We start from the raw sequence: 22,116 nt of genomic DNA, 5'->3' as shown, positions 1-22,116 counted from the left end.
AATGTGCATGTGGGCGTGGTAGTATTCTGTCTCGTACTGGGGGTGGCGCTCTGTACGCTTGAAGAACCCACACTGAGGAGAGGGTGGAAGAGAAGCAAGAGGAGAAGGAGGAGAGGGGGGAGGAGAAGGAGTTACAACAGAGATGTAGTGGAGGGAGGGAGGTGAATAAAAGGACAGCGTAAAAGACATGTGGAGAGGAGAGATGGAGAGAGGAGAGATGAAGAGAGGAGAGATGGACTAGAGATGTGGAGAGGAGAGATGAAGAGAGGAGAGATGGACTAGAGATGTGGAGAGGAGAGATGGAATAGATATGGAGAGAGGAGAGATGAGGGGAGGAGAGATGGACTAGAGATGAGGAGAGGAGAGATGAGGAGAGGAGAGATGGACTAGAGATGAGGAGAGGAGAGATGTGGAGAGAGAGATGGACTAGAGATGAGGAGAGGAGAGATGGACTTGAGATGGGGAGAGTAGAGATGGACTAGAGATGTGGAGAGGAGAGATGAGGAGAGGAGAGATGGACTAGAGATGAGGGGAGATGGATGAGAGATGGAGAGAGGAGAGATGGACTAGAGATGGGGAGAGGAGAGATGGAATAGAGATGGAATAGAGATGGACTAGAGATGGGGAGAGGAGAGATGGACTCGAGATGGGGGAGATGGACTAGAGATGCTGAGAGGAGAGATGGACTAGCAATGGGGAGAGGAGAGATGGACTAGAGATGGGGAGAGATGGACAAGAGATGGGGAGAGGAGAGATGAGGAGAGGAGAGGAGAGATGGACTAGAGCTGAGGAGAGGAGTGATGAGGAGAAGAGAGATGGACTAGAGATGAGGAGAGATGATGAGAGGAGAGATGGACTAGAGATGAGGAGAGGAGAGATGAGGAGAGGAGAGGAGAGATGGACTAGTGATGAGGAGAGGAGAGATGAACTAGAGATGTGGAGAGGAGAGATGAGGAGAGGAGAGATGCACTAGAGATGGGGAGAGGAGAGATGGACTAGAGATGGACAAGAGATGGGGAGAGATGGACTAGAGATGTTGAGATGAGAGATGGACTAGAGATGGGGAGAGGAGAGATGGACTAGAGATGGGGAGAGATAAACTAGAGATGGGGAGAGATGGACTAGAGATGGGGAGAGGAGAGATGGACTAGAGATGGAGAGAGGAGAGATGGACTAGATATGGAGAGAGCAGAGATGAGGAGAGGAGAGATGGACTAGAGATGAGGAGAGGAGAGATGAGGAGAGGAGAGATGGACTAGAGATGAGGAGAGGAGAGATGTGGAGAGGAGACATGGACTAGAGATGAGGAGAGGAGAGATGGACTAGAGATGGGGAGAGGAGAGATGGACTAGAGATGGGGAGAGGAGAGATGGACTAGAGATGGGGAGAGATGGACTAGAGATGGGGAGAGGAGAGTTGGAGTAGAGATGAGAAGAGGAGAGATGGACTAGAGATGGAGAGAGTAGAGATGGACTAGATATGGAGAGAGGAGAGATGGACTAGATATGGAGAGAGGAGACATGAGGAGAGATGAGGAGAGGAGAGGAGATATGGATGAGAGATGTGGAGAGGAGAGATGGACTAGAGATGGAGAGAGGAGAGATGGACTAGAGATGAGGATAGGAGAGATGGACTATAGATGAGGAGAGGAGAGATGGACTGGAGATGAGGAGAGATGTGGAGAGGAGAGATGGACTAGAGATGGAGAGAGGAGAGATGGACTAGAGATGAGGATAGTAGAGATGGACTATAGATGAGGAGAGGAGAGATGGACTAGAGATGTGGAGAGGAGAGATGGACTAGAGATGGAGAGAGGAGAGATGGACTAGAGATGGGGAGAGGAGAGATGGACTAGAGATGAGGAGGATTTTTTTAAACCTGTGAAATCAACATATTTTTTCATTTCCCTCATTCATTTACCTCAATCATTTACCTCATTAATTTTGCTCATTTTTTACCTCAATCATTTACCTCAATCATTTACCTCATTAATTTAGCTCATTCATTTACCTCAATCAATTAAATTCAATTCAAGGGGCTTTATTGGCATGGGAAACATGTGTTAACATTGCCAAAGCAAGTAAGGTAAACAATAAAAATTAACAGTAGACATCACACATACAGAAGTTTCAAAACAATAAAGACATTGAAAATGTCATATTATATATATATACAGTGTTTTTACAAGGTACAAATTTGAAAGGACACAAGATAAAATAAATAAGCATAGATATGGGTTGTATTTACAATGGTGTTTGTTCCTCACTGGTTGCCCTTTTCTCGTGGCAACAGGTCACAAATCTTGCTGCTCTGATGGCACACTGTGGAATTTCACCCAGTAGATATGGGAGTTTTTCAAAATTGGATTTGTTTTCGAATTCTTTGTGGATCTGTGTAATCTGAGGGAAATATGTCTCTCTAATATGGTTATACATTGGGCAGGAGGTTAGGAAGTGCAGCTCAGTTTCCACCTCATTTTGTGGGCAGTGAGCACATAGCCTGTCTTCTCTTGAGAGCCATGTCTGCCTACGGCGGCCTTTCTCAATAGCAAGGCTATGCTCGCTGAGTCTGTAGATAGTCAAAGCTTTCCTTAATTTTGGGTCAGTCACAGTGGTCAGGTATTCTGCCGCTGTGTACTCTCTGTGTAGGGCCAAATAGCATTCTAGTTTGCTCTGTTTTTTTGTTAATTCTTTCCAATGTGTCAAGTAATTATCTTTTTGTTTTCTCATGATTTGGTTGGGTCTAATTGTGCTGCTGTCATGGGGCTCTGTAGGGTGTGTTTGTGATTGTGAACAGAGCCCCAGGACCAGCTTGCTTAGGGGACTCTTCTCCAGGTTCATCTCTCTGTAGGTGATGGCTTTGTTGTGGAAGGTTTGGGAATCGCTTCCTTTTAGGTGGTTATAGAATTTAACAGCTCTTTTCTGGATTTTGATAATTAGTGGGTATCGGCCTAATTCTGCTCTGCATGCACTATTTGGTGTATTTGGTGTACTATATTTTTGCAGAATTCTGCGTGCAGAGTCTCAATTTGGTGTTTGTCCCATTTTGTAAAGTCTTGGTTGGTGAGCGGACCCCAGACCTCACAACCATAAAGGGCAATGGGCTCTATGACTGATTCAAGTATTTTTAGCCAAATCCTAATTGGTATGTTGAAATTTATGTTCCTTTTGATGGCATAGAATGCCCTTCTTGCCTTGTCTCTCAGATCGTTCACAGCTTTGTGGAAGTTACCTGTGGCGCTGATGTTTAGGCCAAGGTATGTTTTTTGTGTGCTCTAGGGCAACAGTGTCGAGATGGAATTTGTATTTGTGGTCCTGGTGACTGGACCTTTTTTGGAACACCATTATTTTGGTCTTACTGAGATTTACTGTCAGGGCCCAGGTCTGACAGAATCTGTGCATAAGATCTAGGTGCTGCTGTAGGCCCTCCTTGGTTGGTGACAGAAGCACCAGATCATCAGCAAACAGCAGACATTTGACTTCAGATTCTAGTAGGGTGAGGCCGGGTGCTGCAGACTTTTCTAGTGCCCGTGCCAGTTCGTTGATATATATGTTGAAGAGGGTGGGGCTTAAGCTGCATCCCTGTCTAACCCCACGACCCTGTGTGAAGAAATGTGTGTGTTTTTTGCCAATTTTAACCTCACACTTGTTGTTTGTGTACATGGATTTTATGATGTCGTATGTTTTACCCCCAACACCACTTTCCATCAGTTTGTATAGCAGACCCTCATGCCAAATTGAGTCGAAGGCTTTTTTGAAATCAACAAAGCATGAGAAGACTTTGCCTTTGTTTTGGTTTGTTTGGTTGTCAATTAGGGTGTGCAGGGTGAATACATGGTCTGTTGTACGGTAATTTGGTAAAAAGCCAATTTGACATTTGCTCAGTACATTGTTTTCATTGAGGAAGTGCACGAGTCTGCTGTTAATGATAATGCAGAGGATTTTTCCAAGGTTACTGTTGACGCATATTCCACGGTAGTTATTGGGGTCAAATTTGTCTCCATTTTTGTGGATTGGGGTGATCAGTCCTTGGTTCCAAATATTGGGGAAGATGCCAGAGCTAAGGATGATGTTAAAGAGTTTTAGTATAGCCAATTGGAATTTGTTGTCTGTATATTTGATCATTTCATTGAGGATACCATCAACACCACAGGCCTTTTTGAATCATTTACCTCATTCATTTAGCTCATTCATTTAGTAATAGAGGTGCTTATTCCGTGTTATACTATGTGTTGGTACCTTCCAGAGGATGCAGACCAGCAGAGACAGCACCAGGATACCAGCCAGGATGGCTATGAGAATCCACCACCAGGGGATCCAGTACTGGGCAGTCAGACCAACCTCTGGGTAAATCATCACTGGGACCTACAGGGGAAACACAGTAATATAAAGTAATGAGTGTTTTATTGTGAAGTGTCTTGTCTTTAATGTGTATGTATCACTAGTAGTTAGAGCTCAGCGCCATGGTCAGGAAAAGCCTGGACCTAGTTATTCATGTGAATAGTTAAGTGTGTGTGTGTGTGTGTGTGTGTGTGTGTGTGTGTGTGTGTGTGTGTGTGTGTGTGTGTGTGTGTGTGTGTGTGTGTGTGTGTGTGTGTGTGTGTGTGTGTGTGTGTGTGTGTGTGTGTGTGTGTGTGTGTGTGTGTGTGTGTGTGTGTGTGTGTGTGTGTGTTACCTGTGCGGCAGCATCCCTCAGCACCAGGTGTTTGATGCTCGACTTGACTGTGATGTTGGCTCTTACCAGCAGCTCCAGAGCACTGACTGATGGGAACTCCTGAGAGAAGAGAGAAGAAGAGAGAAGAGGAAGAGAGAGAAGAGAGAAGAAGAGAGAAGAGGAAGAGAGAAGAGAGAAGAAGAGAGAAGAAGAGAGAAGAGAGAGAGAAGAAGAGAGAAGAGAGAGAGAGGAGAGAGAAGAAGAGAGAGAGAGAGAGAGAGATTTATACGTTATATTCTTCAACAATCATTTAAATAGTATTCCAGACCAAATCTTGATGTCGTAACTAAGGATTCTAGATTTAAATTACAATGCATTTATTATTTATTTAATCTCTCCCCCCTTATCCCCCCCTCCCTCTCTCCCCCTATCCCACATCTCCCTCTCTCCCCCATCTCCCTCTTTCCCCCTATCCCCATCCCTCTCTCCCCCTACCCCCCTCCCTCTCTCCCCCATCTCCCTCTTTCCCCCTATCCCCATCCCTCTCTCCCCCTACCCCCTCCCTCTCTCCCCATCCCCCCTCTCTCCCCCCCCCCCATCCCTCTCTCCCCCATCTCCCTCTCTCCCCCCTATCCCCCTCTCCCCTATCTCCCTATCTCCCTCCTATCCCCCCTCCCCCTCTCCCTCCAATCCCCCTCCCTCTTATTTAGTGCATTTATGTAAAAAAAAGTTGAATGCAAGAACAACACAAGACACAAAAATTAGGCCCATGTCGCCCATGTTTAAGAACATAACATGTACATTAATAATATTCTTTTACACCATGTAAACTCACTGGATCCCCACTTTAGTCCATCACTATGAATCCGGCTCATTGTTTCCTTACTAATACATGACAAAGAAGTTGGACATTGATGGCGAATGTTGAGTTATACATTTATTTATTTTATTTTTTATTTATCCGTTATTTTACCAGGTAAGTTGACTGAGAACACGTTCTCATCTACATAAACGACCTGGGGAATAGGTAGTTGACTCATTTACAGCAACGCCCTGGGGAATAGGTAGTTGACTCATTTACAGCAACGACCTGGGGAATAGGTAGTTGACTCATTTACAGCAACGACCTGGGGAATAGGTAGTTGACTGAGAACACGTTCTCATCTACAGCAACGACCTGGAGAATAGGTAGTTGACTCATTTACAGCAACGACCTGGGGAATAGGTAGTTGACTCATTTACAGCAACGACCTGGGGAATAGGTAGTTGACTCATTTACAGCAACGACCTGGGGAATAGGTAGTTGACTGAGAACACGTTCTCATTTACAGCAACGACCTGGAGAATAGGTAGTTGACTCATTTACAGCAACGACCTGGGGAATAGGTAGTTGACTGAGGACACGTTCTCATTTACAGCAACGACCTGGAGAATAGGTAGTTGACTCATTTACAGCAACGACCTGGGGAATAGGTAGTTGACTGAGAACACGTTCTCATTTACAGCAACGACCTGGGGAATAGGTAGTTGACTCATCTACATCAACGACCTGGGGAATAGGTAGTTGACTCATCTACATCAACGACCTGGGGAATAGGTAGTTGACTGAGAACACGTTCTCATTTACAGCAACAACCTGGGGAATAGGTAGTTGACTGAGAACACGTTCTCATTTACAGCAACGACCTGGGGAATAGATAGTTGACTGAGAACACATTCTCATTTACAGCATCGACCTGGGGAATAGGTAGTTGACTGAGAACACATTCTCATTTACAGCAACGACCTGGGGAATAGGTAGTTGACTCATCTACAGCAACGACCTGGGGAATAGGTAGTTGACTCATCTACAGCAACGACCTGGGGAATAGGTAGTTGACTCATCTACAGCAACGACCTGGGGAATAGGTAGTTGACTGAGAACACATTCTCATTTACAGCAACGACCTGGGGAATAGGTAGTTGACTCATCTACAGCCACGACCTGGGGAATAGGTAGTTGACTCATTTACAGCAACGACCTGGGGAATAGGGAGTTGACTCATCTACAGCCACGACCTGGGGAATAGGTAGTTGACTGAGAACACGTTCTCATTTACAGCAACGACCTGGGGAATAGGTAGTTGACTCATCTACAGCCACGACCTGGGGAATAGGTAGTTGACTCATTTACAGCAACGACCTGGGGAATAGGTAGTTGACTCATCTACAGCCACGACCTGGGGAATAGGTAGTTGACTCATCTACAGCCACGACCTGGGGAATAGGTAGTTGACTCATTTACAGCAACGACCTGGGGAATAGGTAGTTGACTCATTTACAGCAACGACCTGGGGAATAGGTAGTTGACTCATTTACAGCAACGACCTGGGGAATAGGTAGTTGACTGAGAACACATTCTCATTTACAGCAACGACCTGGGGAATAGGTAGTTGACTCATTTACAGCAACGACCTGGGGAATAGGTAGTTGACTCATCTACAGCAACGACCTGGGGAATAGGTAGTTGACTCATTTACAGCAACGACCTGGGGAATAGGTAGTTGACTCATCTACAGCAACGACCTGGGGAATAGGTAGTTGAATGAGAACACGTTCTCATTTACAGCAACGACCTGGAGAATAGGTAGTTGACTCATCTACATCAACGACCTGGGGAATAGGTAGTTGACTCATTTACAGCAACGACCTGGGGAATAGGTAGTTGAATGAGAACACGTTCTCATTTACAGCAACGACCTGGGGAATAGGTAGTTGACTGAGAACACATTCTCATTTACAGCAACGACCTGGGGAATAGGTAGTTGACTCATTTACAGCAACGACCTGGGGAATAGGTAGTTGAATGAGAACACATTCTCATTTACAGCAACTGACCTGGGGAAATAGGTAGTTGACTGAGAACACATTCTCATCTACAGCAACGACCTGGGGAATAGGTAGTTGACTCATTTACAGCAACGACCTGGGGAATAGGTAGTTGAATGAGAACACATTCTCATTTACAGCAACGACCTGGGGAATAGGTAGTTGACTGAGAACACATTCTCATTTACAGCAACGACCTGGGGAATAGGTAGTTGACTCATCTACAGAACACCTGGGGAATAGGTAGTTGACTGAGAACAGACCTGGGGAATAGGTAGTTGACTCATTCTCATCTACAGCAACGACCTGGGGAATAGGTAGTTGACTCATTTACAGCAACGACCTGGGGAATAGGTAGTTGACTAAGAACATGATCAAACACATTAGTTGACTCATTTACAGCAACGACCTGGGGAATAGGTAGTTGACTGACTCATTTCATTTACAGCAACGACCTGGGGAATAGGTAGTTGACTCATTTACATCAACGACCTGGGGAATAGGTAGTTGACTCATCTACATCAACGACCTGGGGAATAGGTAGTTGACTCATCTACATCAACGACCTGGGGAATAGGTAGTTGACTCATCTACATCAACGACCTGGGGAATAGGTAGTTGACTGAGAACACGTTCTCATCTACAGCAACGACCTGGGGAATAGGTAGTTGACTCATCTACATCAACGACCTGGGGAATAGGTAGTTGACTCATCTACATCAACGACCTGGGGAATAGGTACAGGGGAGAGGAGGGGGGGATGAATGAGCCAATTGTAAACTGGGGATTATTAGGTGACCGTGATGGTTTGAGGGCCAGATTGGGAATTTAGCCAGGACAACGGGGTTAACACCCCTACTCTTACGATAAGTACCATGGGATCCTTAATGACCTCAGAGAGTCAGGACACCCGTTTAACGTCCCAACCGAAAGACGGCACCCTACACAGTCAAAGTACAATGCAAAGTGCCCCCTCCCAAAGTGCCTCCCCCCACCGTTCTGCTGCAGCCGTCGTGTTGCCTTTGTCGTTACAGTCCGCGATCAATTCTTCATACTGCCCGTTCACAAGAACTGTTTCATCAATACAACTGCTACTGTTATCAAACACTTGCATTCAGTTCAGGACATGTGCCAAGCAGAGACACTAGAGGTTGACTGGAACTGTGTCAGAATGTAATAGGCCCATGCAGAGAAAACAAATATGTTGAGATGTGGAGGTGTCTCCGTTATGGGAAAGTTGAGATGTGGGGGGGTCTCTAGTATGGGAGTTGAGATGTTGAGGGGTCTGTAGTATGGGAGTTGAAATGTTGAGGGGTCTGTAGTATGGGAGTTGAAATGTTGAGGGGTCTGTAGTATGGGAGTTGAGATGTTGAGGGGTCTCTAGTATGGGGGTTGAGATGTTGAGGGGTCTCTGGTATGGGAGAGTTGAGATGTTGAGGGGTCTCTGGTATGGGAGAGTTGAGATGTTGAGGGGTCTCTGGTATGGGAGAGTTGAGATGTTGAGTGGTCTCTAGTATGGGAGAGTTGAGATGTGGAGGGGTTTCTAGTATGGGAGTTGAGATGTTGAGGGGTCTCCAGTACGGGAGCGTTGAGATGTTGAGGGGTGTTGAGTGGGAGGTTTGAGCACTGAAAGCTGATTGGCTGACAGCTGTTGGTACATCGGACCACATACCACAGGTTTGACAAAACATGTATTTTCTTTTAATAACCAGATGATTCAGCTAGCAAAGCACAGAGGTGTTGTGGCCAATAAAAGGCCATACAATTCTATCAACGTGCATTGCATTATGGGAACAGTAGTCTTTATTAACACAATGTGATAGGTGACGTGGTGTTTCACCTCCAGGAAGGTGCTGTTCCAAAGGCGTCCCTGGATCTTGAGGACAGCAGAGCCAGAGAAGCTGAGGAGAGGACACTGGTACAGGACGCAACGCGCTGAACCCAGCAGACAGTCCTACAGACAGACGGGGGGGAGACTAGTGATGAGGACAGCAGAGCCAGAGAAGCTGAGGAGAGGACACTGGTACAGGACGCAACGCGCTGAACCCAGCAGACAGTCCTACAGACAGACAGGGGGGAGACTAGTGATGAGGACAGCAGAGCCAGAGAAGCTGAGGAGAGGACACTGGTACAGGACGCAACGCGCTGAACCCAGCAGACAGTCCTACAGACAGACAGGGGGGGAGACTAGTGATGAGGACAGCAGAGCCAGAGAAGCTGAGGAGAGGACATTGGAACAGGACGTAATGCGCTGAACCCAGCAGACAGTCCTAGACAGACAGGGGGGAGACTCAGCAGAGCCAGAGAAGCTGAGGAGAGGACATTGGAACAGACAGAGACAGTCCTACAGACAGGGGGGGGAGACTAGTGATGAGGACAGCAGAGCCAGAGAAGCTGAGGAGAGGACACTGGTACAGGACGCAACGCGCTGAACCCAGCAGACAGTCCTAAAGACAGACAGACAGACAGACAGACAGGGGGGGGGGGACTAGTGATGAGGACAGCAGGGACGGTATTCAATCTCTGATTCAGATGGGGTTGGGTTAAATGCGGAAGACACATTTCAGTTGAAGGCATTCAGTTGCACAGCTGACTAGGTATCCCCCTTTCCACTTCCCTGCCCAGTCAAACTAGCAGTAAGGATGCTGTGCTTTGCGTGCAGGACTCTTAGGGTTTGGAGCTTATTTCTACTGTGCAGGTCCAACTGAATCTGATGCTTGGTTTACAACCCCACTCCCCCTCCTACCTCTGTTTCTCTCCCTCCTCCCATTCCCCCTACCCCCATCTCCCTCTCTCCCCCTCCTACCTCTGTTTCTCTCCCTCCTCCCATTCCCCTACCCCCATCTCCCTCTCTCCCCCTCCTACCTCTTTTTCTCTCCCTCCTCCCATTCCCCCTACCCCCATCTCACTCTCCCCCCTCCCTCTCCCATTCCCGCTACCCCCATCTCCCTCTCTCCCCCTCCTACCTCTGTTTCTCTCCCCCTCCCTCTCCCATTCCCCCTACCCCTATCTCCCTCTCTCCCCCTATCCCCCCCTCCCTCTCTCCGCCCTCCCTCTCTCCCCCTATCCCCCCTATCCCCCTCCCTCTCCCCCCTATCCCCCCCTCTCCCCCTATCCCCCTCCCTCTCTCCCCCTATCCCCCTCCCTCTCTCCCCCTATCTCTCTCCCCTCTTATCCCCTTCTCCCCCTCCCTCTCCCCACCCTCTATCACTCTATCCCCTCCTCCTCCCCCCTCTCCCCCTCCTACCTCTCTCCACCCTCCCCCTCTCTCCCAACTTCTACCCCTCTCTCTCCTCTCTATCTCCTCTCCCTCCCCCTCCTACCTCTCTCCTCCCTCTCCCCCCCTACCTTCTACCCCTCCTCTCTCCCCTCCTCCCATCTCCCCCTCCTCCCTCCCTCCTCCCTCCCTCCCTCCCTCACTCACTCACCAGTTTGAGTGACTTCCGTCTCTCGGAGGCAGCCACAGCGGGCGTGGTCCTACCCAGACTGCCCTTGGTCATCACATGCCCCTCCTCTTCCGGGTGGGATCGCCCCTTCCTCCTGAACTGTTCATGGGGACAGGAAACAGAAGACGTCACATTTGTTTACAATAACTTGTTTATTATAATCCACAGAGTTGTGTAAATTGAAGACTTGGATAATTTCTTCCGGTGCACTTGTTTGTAGACTGAGGTGAATATAAAAAATAAAAATAAATCTATTTTGCTTGTTTTGGATGTTTCCAAGGAAACACAACAAGCAGGTTGATGTTTATTGTCACGAGTCTTGTCCTGGGGGACAGAACTGAGAGATTTCCCCTTAGATAGGCCAACTACAAAGAAAACACTTGCTATTGTTAGACTCTAGCTTGAAATGTACTGATTCAAGTTACCACACCAGAAGTCATGAATTACATTACATGTATCAGGAATGCATGTGTTGGGGTCAATGAAGGGTAGATGGGACGAAGAAATATGGAAAGTGACTTGAGAGTAGAAACTTCAAATTCTGTTTCATATTTGTGAAGAGGGAGGTGAAAGGCAATTTTTAGTCTCTGATATGGCAGGTCGTCTGCGGAACGGGGGAGGAGTGAGGAATGTGACTCCGGATCAAGTCCACAGATGCAGAAACGTCTGGGAACGTCTGCCTAGTAACAGAGATGCATTGGCTGTCTAGATGGCTGAAAGGGGTCAGAGAGGCCCACCATAACATCTCTCCTACTGCAGTACAATCTCACACATACACTCCCACGACAGACAGGGCTGTGACGACACCAGTGAGAGGAAACAAGTCAATTCCTGCCTAGCAACAGAGATGCATTGGCTGTCTAGATGGCTGAAAGGGGTCAGAGAGGCCCACCATAACATCTCTCCTACTGCAGTACAATCTCACACATACACTCCCACGACAGACAGGGCTGTGACGGCACCCGTGAGAGGAAACAAGTCAATTCCTGCCTAGCAACAGAGATGCATTGGCTGTCTGGATGTGTACGACGTTGACCACGCCTATTAGAAGGTTATAAATATATGTTCTTGTGTAATCATGCCTTGACTTTGCAGCTGTATGATCCAATGGGGGAATAAACCTCGTTTGAGCTTTTTCTAGTCGTCTGTTTGAGTTTTTACACCGTTTTTGCACTATATCGTAAAAATTCATGAAAACAAAAATGTGTTTTTTTTTTGGTTTTCGTTTATAAGGTTAGAGTTTGGCATTAGGGTTAGCAGTGTGTTTAAGGTTAAGGTTCGGGTTTCAAATCTGATGCTTTGACTTTGTGACTGTACCATGTCGTGAACAATCTGCTGAGCTGCCTCCAGAGTAAGATTCAAGACAAAAAAACAACACTCTGCTGAGCTGCCTCCAGAGTAAGATTCAAGACAAAAAACAACACCCTGCTGAGCTGCCTCCAGAGTAAGATTCAAGACAAAAAAAACAACACCCTGCTGAGCTGCCTCCAGAGTAAGATTCAAGACAAAAAAAACAACACCCTGCTGGAAATACATTTGTTTCAATTAAACAATTAAAATATCAACAGGCTAACAACATGGCTACAGTTTCTATCCTGAACCTACAAGACTGCTAAATAGCTAACAGCATGGCTACATGGACCATCTGCATAGACTCTTTTATTTTTACACTGCCTCTACACACTGACTCTACACACTGACTCGGCACACTCACCTGACTCTACACACTGACTCGACCCACTGACTCTACACACTGACTCTACACACTGACTCTACACACTGACTCTACACACTGACTTGGCACACTCACCTGACTCTACTCACTGACTCTACACACTCACTCTACACACTCACTCTACCCACTGACTCTACCCACTGACTCTACACACTGACTTGGCAGACTCACCTGACTCTACACACTGACTCGACCCACTGACTCTACACACTGACTCTACACACTCACTCGACCCACTGACTCTACACACTGACTCTACACACTGACTCTACACACTGAATCTACACACTGACTCGACACACTCACCTGACTCTACACACTGACTTGACCCACTGACTCTACACACTGACTCGACACGCTGACTCGACCCACTGACTCTACACACTGACTCGACACACTGAATCTACACACTGACTCGACCCACTGACTCTACACACTGACTCGACACACTGAATCTACACACACTGACTCGACACACTCACCTGACTCTACTCACTGACTCTACACACTGACTCTACCCACTGACTCTACACACTGACTTGGCAGACTCACCTGACTCTACACACTGACTCGACCAACTGACTCTACACACTGACTCTACACACTGACTCGACACACTCACTCGACCCACTGACTCTACACACTGACTCTACACACTGACTCTACACACTGAATCTACACACTGACTCGACACACTCACCTGACTCTACACACTGACTCTACACACTGACTCGACACACTCACTCGACCCACTGACTCTACACACTGACTCTACACACTGACTCTACACACTGAATCTACACACTGACTCGACACACTCACCTGACTCTACACACTGACTCGACCCACTGACTCTACACACTGACTCGACACGCTGACTCGACCCACTGACTCTACACACTGACTCGACACACTGAATCTACACACTGACTCGACCCACTGACTCTACACACTGACTCGACACACTGAATCTACACACTGACTCGACACACTCACCTGACTCTACACACTGACTCGACCCACTGACTCGACCCACTGACTCGACCCACTGACTCTACACACTGATTCGACACACTGACTCTACACACTGACTCGACCCACTGACTCGACCCACTGACTCTACACACTGACTCACACACTGACTCGACACACTGACTGACACACTGACTCGACCCACTGACTCGACCCACTGACTCGACCCACTGACTCGACCCACTGACTCGACACACTGACTCGACACACTCACCTGACTCTACACACTGACTCGACCCACTGACTCGACACACTGAATCGACCCACTGACTCGACACACTGATTCGACACACTGACTCGACCCACTGACTCTACACACTGACTCGACACACTCACTCGAACCACTGACTCTACACACTGACTCTACACACTGACTCTACACACTGAATCTACACACTGACTCGACACACTCACCTGACTCTACACACTGACTCTACACACTGACTCGACACACTCACTCGACCCACTGACTCTACACACTGACTCTACACACTGAATCTACACACTGACTCGACACACTCACCTGACTCTACACACTGACTCGACCCACTGACTCTACACACTGACTCGACACGCTGACTCGACCCACTGACTCTACACACTGACTCGACACACTGAATCTACACACTGCCTCGACCCACTGACTCTACACACTGACTCGACACACTGAATCTACACACTGACTCGACACACTCACCTGACTCTACACACTGACTCGACCCACTGACTCGACCCACTGACTCGACCCACTGACTCGACCCACTGACTCTACACACTGATTCGACACACTGAATCTACACACTGACTCGACCCACTGACTCTACACACTGACTCTACACACTGACTCGACACACTGACTCTACACACTGACTCTACCCACTGACTCTACACACTGACTTGGCAGACTCACCTGACTCTACACACTGACTCGACCCACTGACTCTACACACTGACTCTACACACTCACTCGACCCACTGACTCTACACACTGACTCTACACACTGACTCTACACACTGAATCTACACACTGACTCGACACACTCACCTGACTCTACACACTGACTTGACCCACTGACTCTACACACTGACTCGACACGCTGACTCGACCCACTGACTCTACACACTGACTCGACACACTGAATCTACACACTGACTCGACCCACTGACTCTACACACTGACTCGACACACTGAATCTACACACTGACTCGACACACTCACCTGACTCTACTCACTGACTCTACACACTGACTCTACCCACTGACTCTACACACTGACTTGGCAGACTCACCTGACTCTACACACTGACTCGACCAACTGACTCTACACACTGACTCTACACACTGACTCGACACACTCACTCGACCCACTGACTCTACACACTGACTCTACACACTGACTCTACACACTGAATCTACACACTGACTCGACACACTCACCTGACTCTACACACTGACTCTACACACTGACTCGACACACTCACTCGACCCACTGACTCTACACACTGACTCTACACACTGACTCTACACACTGAATCTACACACTGACTCGACACACTCACCTGACTCTACACACTGACTCGACCCACTGACTCTACACACTGACTCGACACGCTGACTCGACCCACTGACTCTACACACTGACTCGACACACTGAATCTACACACTGACTCGACCCACTGACTCTACACACTGACTCGACACACTGAATCTACACACTGACTCGACACACTCACCTGACTCTACACACTGACTCGACCCACTGACTCGACCCACTGACTCGACCCACTGACTCTACACACTGATTCGACACACTGAATCTACACACTGACTCGACCCACTGACTCGACCCACTGACTCTACACACTGACTCGACACACTGACTCGACACACTGACTCGACACACTGACTCGACCCACTGACTCGACCCACTGACTCGACCCACTGACTCGACCCACTGACTCGACACACTGACTCGACACACTCACCTGACTCTACACACTGACTCGACCCACTGACTCGACACACTGAATCGACCCACTGACTCGACACACTGATTCGACACACTGACTCGACCCACTGACTCTACACACTGACTCGACACACTGGACTCTACACACTGACTCTACACACTGACTCTACACACTGAATCTACACACTGACTCGACACACTCACCTGACTCTACACACTGACTCTACACACTGACTCGACACACTCACTGACCCACTGACTCTACACACTGACTCTACACACACTGAATCTACACACTGACTCGACACACTCACCTGACTCTACACACTGACTCGACCCACTGACTCTACACACTGACTCGACACGCTGACTCGACCCACTGACTCTACACACTGACTCGACACACTGAATCTACACACTGCCTCGACCCACTGACTCTACACACTGACTCGACACACTGAATCTACACACTGACTCGACACACTCACCTGACTCTACACACTGACTCGACCCACTGACTCGACCCACTGACTCGACCCACTGACTCGACCCACTGACTCTACACACTGATTCGACACACTGAATCTACACACTGACTCGACCCACTGACTCTACACACTGACTCTACACACTGACTCGACACACTGACTCTACACACTGACTCTACACACTGAATCTACACACTGAATCTACACACTGACTCGACACACTCACCTGACTCTACACGCTGACTCGACCCGCTGACTCTACACACTGACTCGACACGCTGACTCGACCCACTGACTCTACACACTGACTCGACACACTGAATCTACACACTGACTCGACCCACTGACTCTACACACTGACTCGACACACTGAATCTACACACTGACTCGACACACTCACCTGACTCTACACACTGACCACCCACTGACTCCGACCCACTGACTCGACCCACTGACTCTACACACTGATTCTACACACTGACTCGACCCACTGACTCTACACACTGACTCGACACACTGACTCGACACACTGACTCGACACACTGACTCGACCCACTGACTCGACCCACTGACTCTACACACTGACTCGACACACTCACCTGACTCTACACACTGACTCGACCCACTGACTCGACACACTGACTCGACCCACTGACTCGACACACTGATTCGACACACTGAATCTACACACTGACTCGACCCACTGACTCTACACACTGACTCGACACACTGAATCTACACACTGAATCTACACACTGACTCGACACACTCACCTGACTCTACACACTGACTCGACACACTCAGTCGACCCACTGACTCTACACACTGACTCTACACACTGACTCGACCCACTGACTCGACCCACTGACTCGACCCACTGACTCTACTCACTGACTCGACACACTGACTCTACACACTGACATGACGAAACACACTGACTCTACACACTGACTCTACACACTGACATGACTCAACACACTGACTCGACACACTGACTCTACCCACTGACTCTACACACTGACTTGACCCACGGACTCGACCCACTGACTCGACCCACTGACTCTACTCACTGACTCGACACACTGACTCTACACACTGACATGACGAAACACACTGACTCTACACACTGACTCTACACACTGACATGACTCAACACACTGACTCGACACACTGACTCTACACACTGACTCTACACACTGACATGCCTCAACACACTGACTCTACACACTGACTCAACACACTGACTCTACACACTGACTCGACCCACTCACAGTACTCTACACAATGACTCCACACTCACAGGACTTGACACACTGACTCACACTGACAATCCAACACACACACACACACACACACACACACACACACACACACACACACACACACACACTTAATTTACTCACACACACAACATGCACACGCATTCATACTGACTCTACACACACACTCACATACAATCAGCATATATGCTGCTGCTGCTCTGTTTATCACACACTGAGTGCACAAAACATTAGGAACACCTTCCTAATATTGTGTTGCACCCCCTCTTCCCCTCAGAATAGACTTAATTCGCCAGGGCATGGGCTCTAGAAGGTGTCGAAAGCGTTCCACAGGGATGCTGGCCCATGTTGACTCCAATGTTTCCTACAGTTGTGTCAAGTTGGCTGCATGTCCTTTGGGTGGTGGACCATTCTTGGTACACATGGGAAAAACACAGCAGCGTTGCAGTTCTTGACTCACTCAAACCCGTGTGCCTGGCAACTACTACCATACCTAGTTCAAACGCACTTAACGATGCAATATACTGACATCGCTCCGCCATTTCCTGGTTGCTAAATGTCTAATACTAATACTAATACACCAAATTTAATTTTAAGTGACAAAACGAGCAAGAATAGCTTATTATTGTACCATCTAAACCACTGTGAAATATATTTTCAATAACCAAAAATATTGTATTTTCAGCGGTTTGAAGCTGGTGTACAAAACTGAAAGTAAAAGAAGCAAAAACTAAACTTAAGCACAGGAAGCATAGAAATAGTGCACATAGAACAGATCTAGACTTGCTTTCAATGAGAATAACAGATCTACAACTCACAAATCTATGTGAATTTGGTCAGGTCACCAAATAAGTGCCATATTGTAGCTTTAAAAATAAAATTGAACCCTCCTGTTGTTTTCGTTTCATGTTAATTAATTCCAGAATGAACGCCCCAGTTGAAGTCTGAAGTTTACATACACCTTAGCCAAATAATATTTAAACTCAGTTTTTCACAAATCCTGACATTTAATCCTAGTAAAAAATCCCTATTTTAGGTCAGTTAGGATACTCTATTTTAAGAATGTGAAATGTCAGAATAATAGTAGAGAGAATGATTTATTTCAGCTTTTATTTCTTTTGTCACATTCCCAGTGGGTCAGCAGTTTACATACACTCAATTAGTATTTGCTAGCATTCTTTCGAAATATGCTTGGGGTCATTGTCCATTTGGAAGACCAATTTGCAACCAAGCTTTAACTTCCTGACTGATGTTTATAGATGTTGATTCAATAGATCCACATAATTTCGCTCCCTCATGATGCCATCTATTTTTTGAAGTGCACCAGTCCATCCAGCAGCAAAGCACCCCCACAGCATGATGCTGCCACCCCCGTGCTCTACGGTTGGGATGGTGTTCTTCGGCTTGCAAGCCTCCCCCTGTTTCCTCCAAACATAACAATGGTCATTATGGCCAAACAGTTCTATTTTTGATTCATCAGACCAGAGGACATTTCTCCAAAAAGTACGATCTTTGTCCCCATGTGCAGTTGCAAACCGTAGTCTGGCTTTTTTATGGCGGTTTTTGGGCAGTGTCTTCTTCCTTGCTGAGCGGCCTTTCAGGTTATGTCGATATAGGACTCGTTTTACTGTGGATATAGATACTTTTGTAACTATTTCCTCCAGCATCTTCACATGGTCCTTTGCTGTTGTTCTGGGATTGATTTGCACGTTTTGCACCAAAATACGTTCATCTCTAGGAGACAGAACGCGTCTCCTTCCTGAGCGGTATGACGGCTGCGTGGTCCCATGGTGTTTATACTTGCGTACTATTGTTTGTACAGATGAACGTGGTACCTTCAGGCGTTTGGAGGTCTACAAAAGAAATTCTGATGTCTTGGCTGATTTCTTTTGATTTTCCCATGATGTCAAGCAAAGAGGCACTGAGTTTGAAGGTAGGCCTTGAAATACATCCACAGGTACACCTCTAATTGACTCAAATGATGTCAATTAGTCTATTCTAAAGCCATGACATTATTTTCTGAATTTTCCAAGCTGTTTATAGGCACAGTCAACTTAGTGTATGTAAACTTCTGACCCACTGGAATTTTGATACAGTGAATTATAAGTGAAATAATCTGTCTGTAAACAATTGTTGGAAAAATGACTTGTGTCATGCACAAAGTAGATGTCCTAACCGACTATAGTTTGTTAACAAGACATTTGTGGAGTGGTTGAAAAACGAGTTGTAATGACTCTAACCTAAGTGTATGTAAACTTCCGACTTCTACTGTAAGTGATTATAAATCCATAATAATCCATACATTATCATCTAATGTTGTGTTAGATCTTTTTATCAATTTAAATTCTTGTGAACATTACAAGTTTTGAACTTCTATTTGCTACTTATGGCCTAATAAATATGGGCTTCTTCTACAGAAATAGGCCCCGCCTCTCGCCTAATAGTAGAAAGCAGATTATTCCGTTGACGTTCCTATCAGTCCTAGAATATGGTGACATCATCTATATGAATGCAGCAGCCACTTAAATACACAATCCATGTCTCAATTGTTTCAAGAATTCAGAATGTTTCTTTAACTTGTCTCCTCCACTTCATCTACACTGAAGTGGATATAAAAGGTGACATCTGCTAAATGGGATATATTATTATTATATTATTTATTATTTATTATTATTATTATTATTATATTATCAATAAGGGATCATAGCTTTCACCTGGATTCACCTGGATTTACCTGGATTTACCTGGATTTACCTGGATTCACCTGGATTTACCTGGATTTACTGGATTCACCTGGATTTACCTGGATTCACCTGGCTTCACCTGGATTTACCTGGATTTACCTGGATTCACCTGGATTCACCTGGATTCACCTGGATTCACCTGGATTCACCTGGATTTACCTGGATTCACCTGGATTCATCTGGATTTAGCTGATACACCTGGATTTACCTGGATTCGTCTGGATTCACCTGGATTCACCTGGATTCATCTGGATTCACCTGGATTCATCTGGATTTACTGATACACCTGGATTCACCTGGATACATCTGGATTTACCTGGATTTACCTGGATTCACCTGTATTTACCTGATACACCTGGATTTACCTGGATTCTGGACCTGGATTTACCTGGATTCACCTGATTCACCTGGATTCACTGGATTCATCTGGATTTACCTGGATTCACCTGGATTCACCTGGATTTACCTGGATTCACCTGGATTCACCTGCTCAGTCTGTTATTTACTTTCTTGTGTTCTTCTTGTTTCTATGTTTTTGTTCTACTGTACTTTATAGTGTACTATTTTTACTATTGATATTGACTAATGCATTGTTGGCAAAGAGAAAGAAAGGTATTTTCCTGTACTAGTACACGTACTGAAGCCTGTGGCTGGTCTTCAGAAGGAGAGCTGTGGGACAACTTCCGTGGGTTGAGGGAGGTGTGGAGTCTACAGTGGGTTTCTGGATGGCCCTTGAAGTGAAAAGCGGTGGGGTACAGGAGCCACTTCCCATTGGACAGCTCATGAGGCCACATTATGTTGAGGAAGGCAGAGCCTAGAGTCTGCAGGGACGGCCCAGTGTTGGTCACCTAATCAAAACATGGAGGGTTGATTTATTAGTTCAATGAAACACAGTCAATATAAAATGTTTATGATCGAAACAAATTATTATTTGAAATATGCTTACAATTGAGCCTTTGCTCATCCTAGCCGCCTTGGTAACTGTTTTTCAACCTCAGACAACATTTTCACGGGAAGTGTCACGGATTCCTCCGTAACTTTCATTACGCACACCTGTCCCCTATTCCCACTGATTAGTACATGAATAAATGTGCCCTTTGGTTTCCTTTGGGCTGTTGATTATTGTTATAATGTCAGTTGGTGCGTGCAAGTACCTGTGCTGTTTGGTCTTTCGTGCCCATGTGGATTGCGCAGATGATTACGGGGTCTCATCCCATGTGTTAATCATTGTGCAGATGATTACGGGTCTCGTCCCGTGTGTTAATCATTGCAGATGATTACGGGGTCTCATCCCGTGTGTTAATCATTGCAGATGATTACGGGGTCTCATCCCGTGTGTTAATCATTGCGCAGATGATTACGGGGTCTCGTCCCGTGTTAATCATTGCGCAGATGATTACGGGGTCTCGTCCCGTGTTAATCATTGTGCAGATGATTACGGGGTCTCGTCCCGTGTTAATCATTGTGCAGATGATTACGGGGTCTCGTCCCGTGTGTTAATCATTGTGCAGATGATTACGGGGTCTCGTCCCGTGTGTTAATCATTGTGCAGATGATTACGGGTCGGGGATTACGGGTCGTCCCGTGTTAATCATAATGATTACATTGCGCAGAATCATTGTGCAGATGATTACGGGTCTCGTCCCCGTGTTAATCATTGTGCAGATGATTACGGGTCTCGGGGTCTCGATCCCGTGTGTTAATCATTGCGCAGATGATTACGGGGTCTCGTCATTGTGCAGATGATTACGGGTGTTAATCATTGTGCAGATGATTACGGGTCTCGTCCCGTGTGTTAATCATTGTGCAGATGATTACGGGGTCTTGTGCAGATGATTACCCGTGTGTTAATCATTGTGCAGATGATTAATCATTGGGTCTTACGTCCCGTGTGTTAATCA

General features: G+C 46.7%; 1 protein-coding gene across 1 annotated transcript in view; it reads right to left on the bottom strand.

Annotated features, from left to right (window-relative positions):
• Positions 1–22,116, bottom strand: part of LOC135530201 (integrin alpha-7-like) — a 104,720-nt gene that overhangs the window by 5,016 nt on the left and 77,588 nt on the right. Inside the window, 6 exon segments of the mRNA XM_064958575.1 lie at positions 4,239–4,364; positions 4,675–4,773; positions 9,362–9,475; positions 9,870–9,968; positions 10,950–11,066; positions 20,854–21,063. Coding sequence (XP_064814647.1) covers positions 4,239–4,364; positions 4,675–4,773; positions 9,362–9,475; positions 9,870–9,968; positions 10,950–11,066; positions 20,854–21,063 — 765 coding nt within the window.

This window comes from Oncorhynchus masou, chromosome 5, assembly GCF_036934945.1.
Source record: "Oncorhynchus masou masou isolate Uvic2021 chromosome 5, UVic_Omas_1.1, whole genome shotgun sequence".
In the NCBI taxonomy this organism is placed as follows: domain Eukaryota; kingdom Metazoa; phylum Chordata; class Actinopteri; order Salmoniformes; family Salmonidae; genus Oncorhynchus; species Oncorhynchus masou.
The sequence above is the reverse complement of the archived record's forward strand: the minus strand, read 5'-3'. Positions and strand labels throughout refer to the sequence as shown.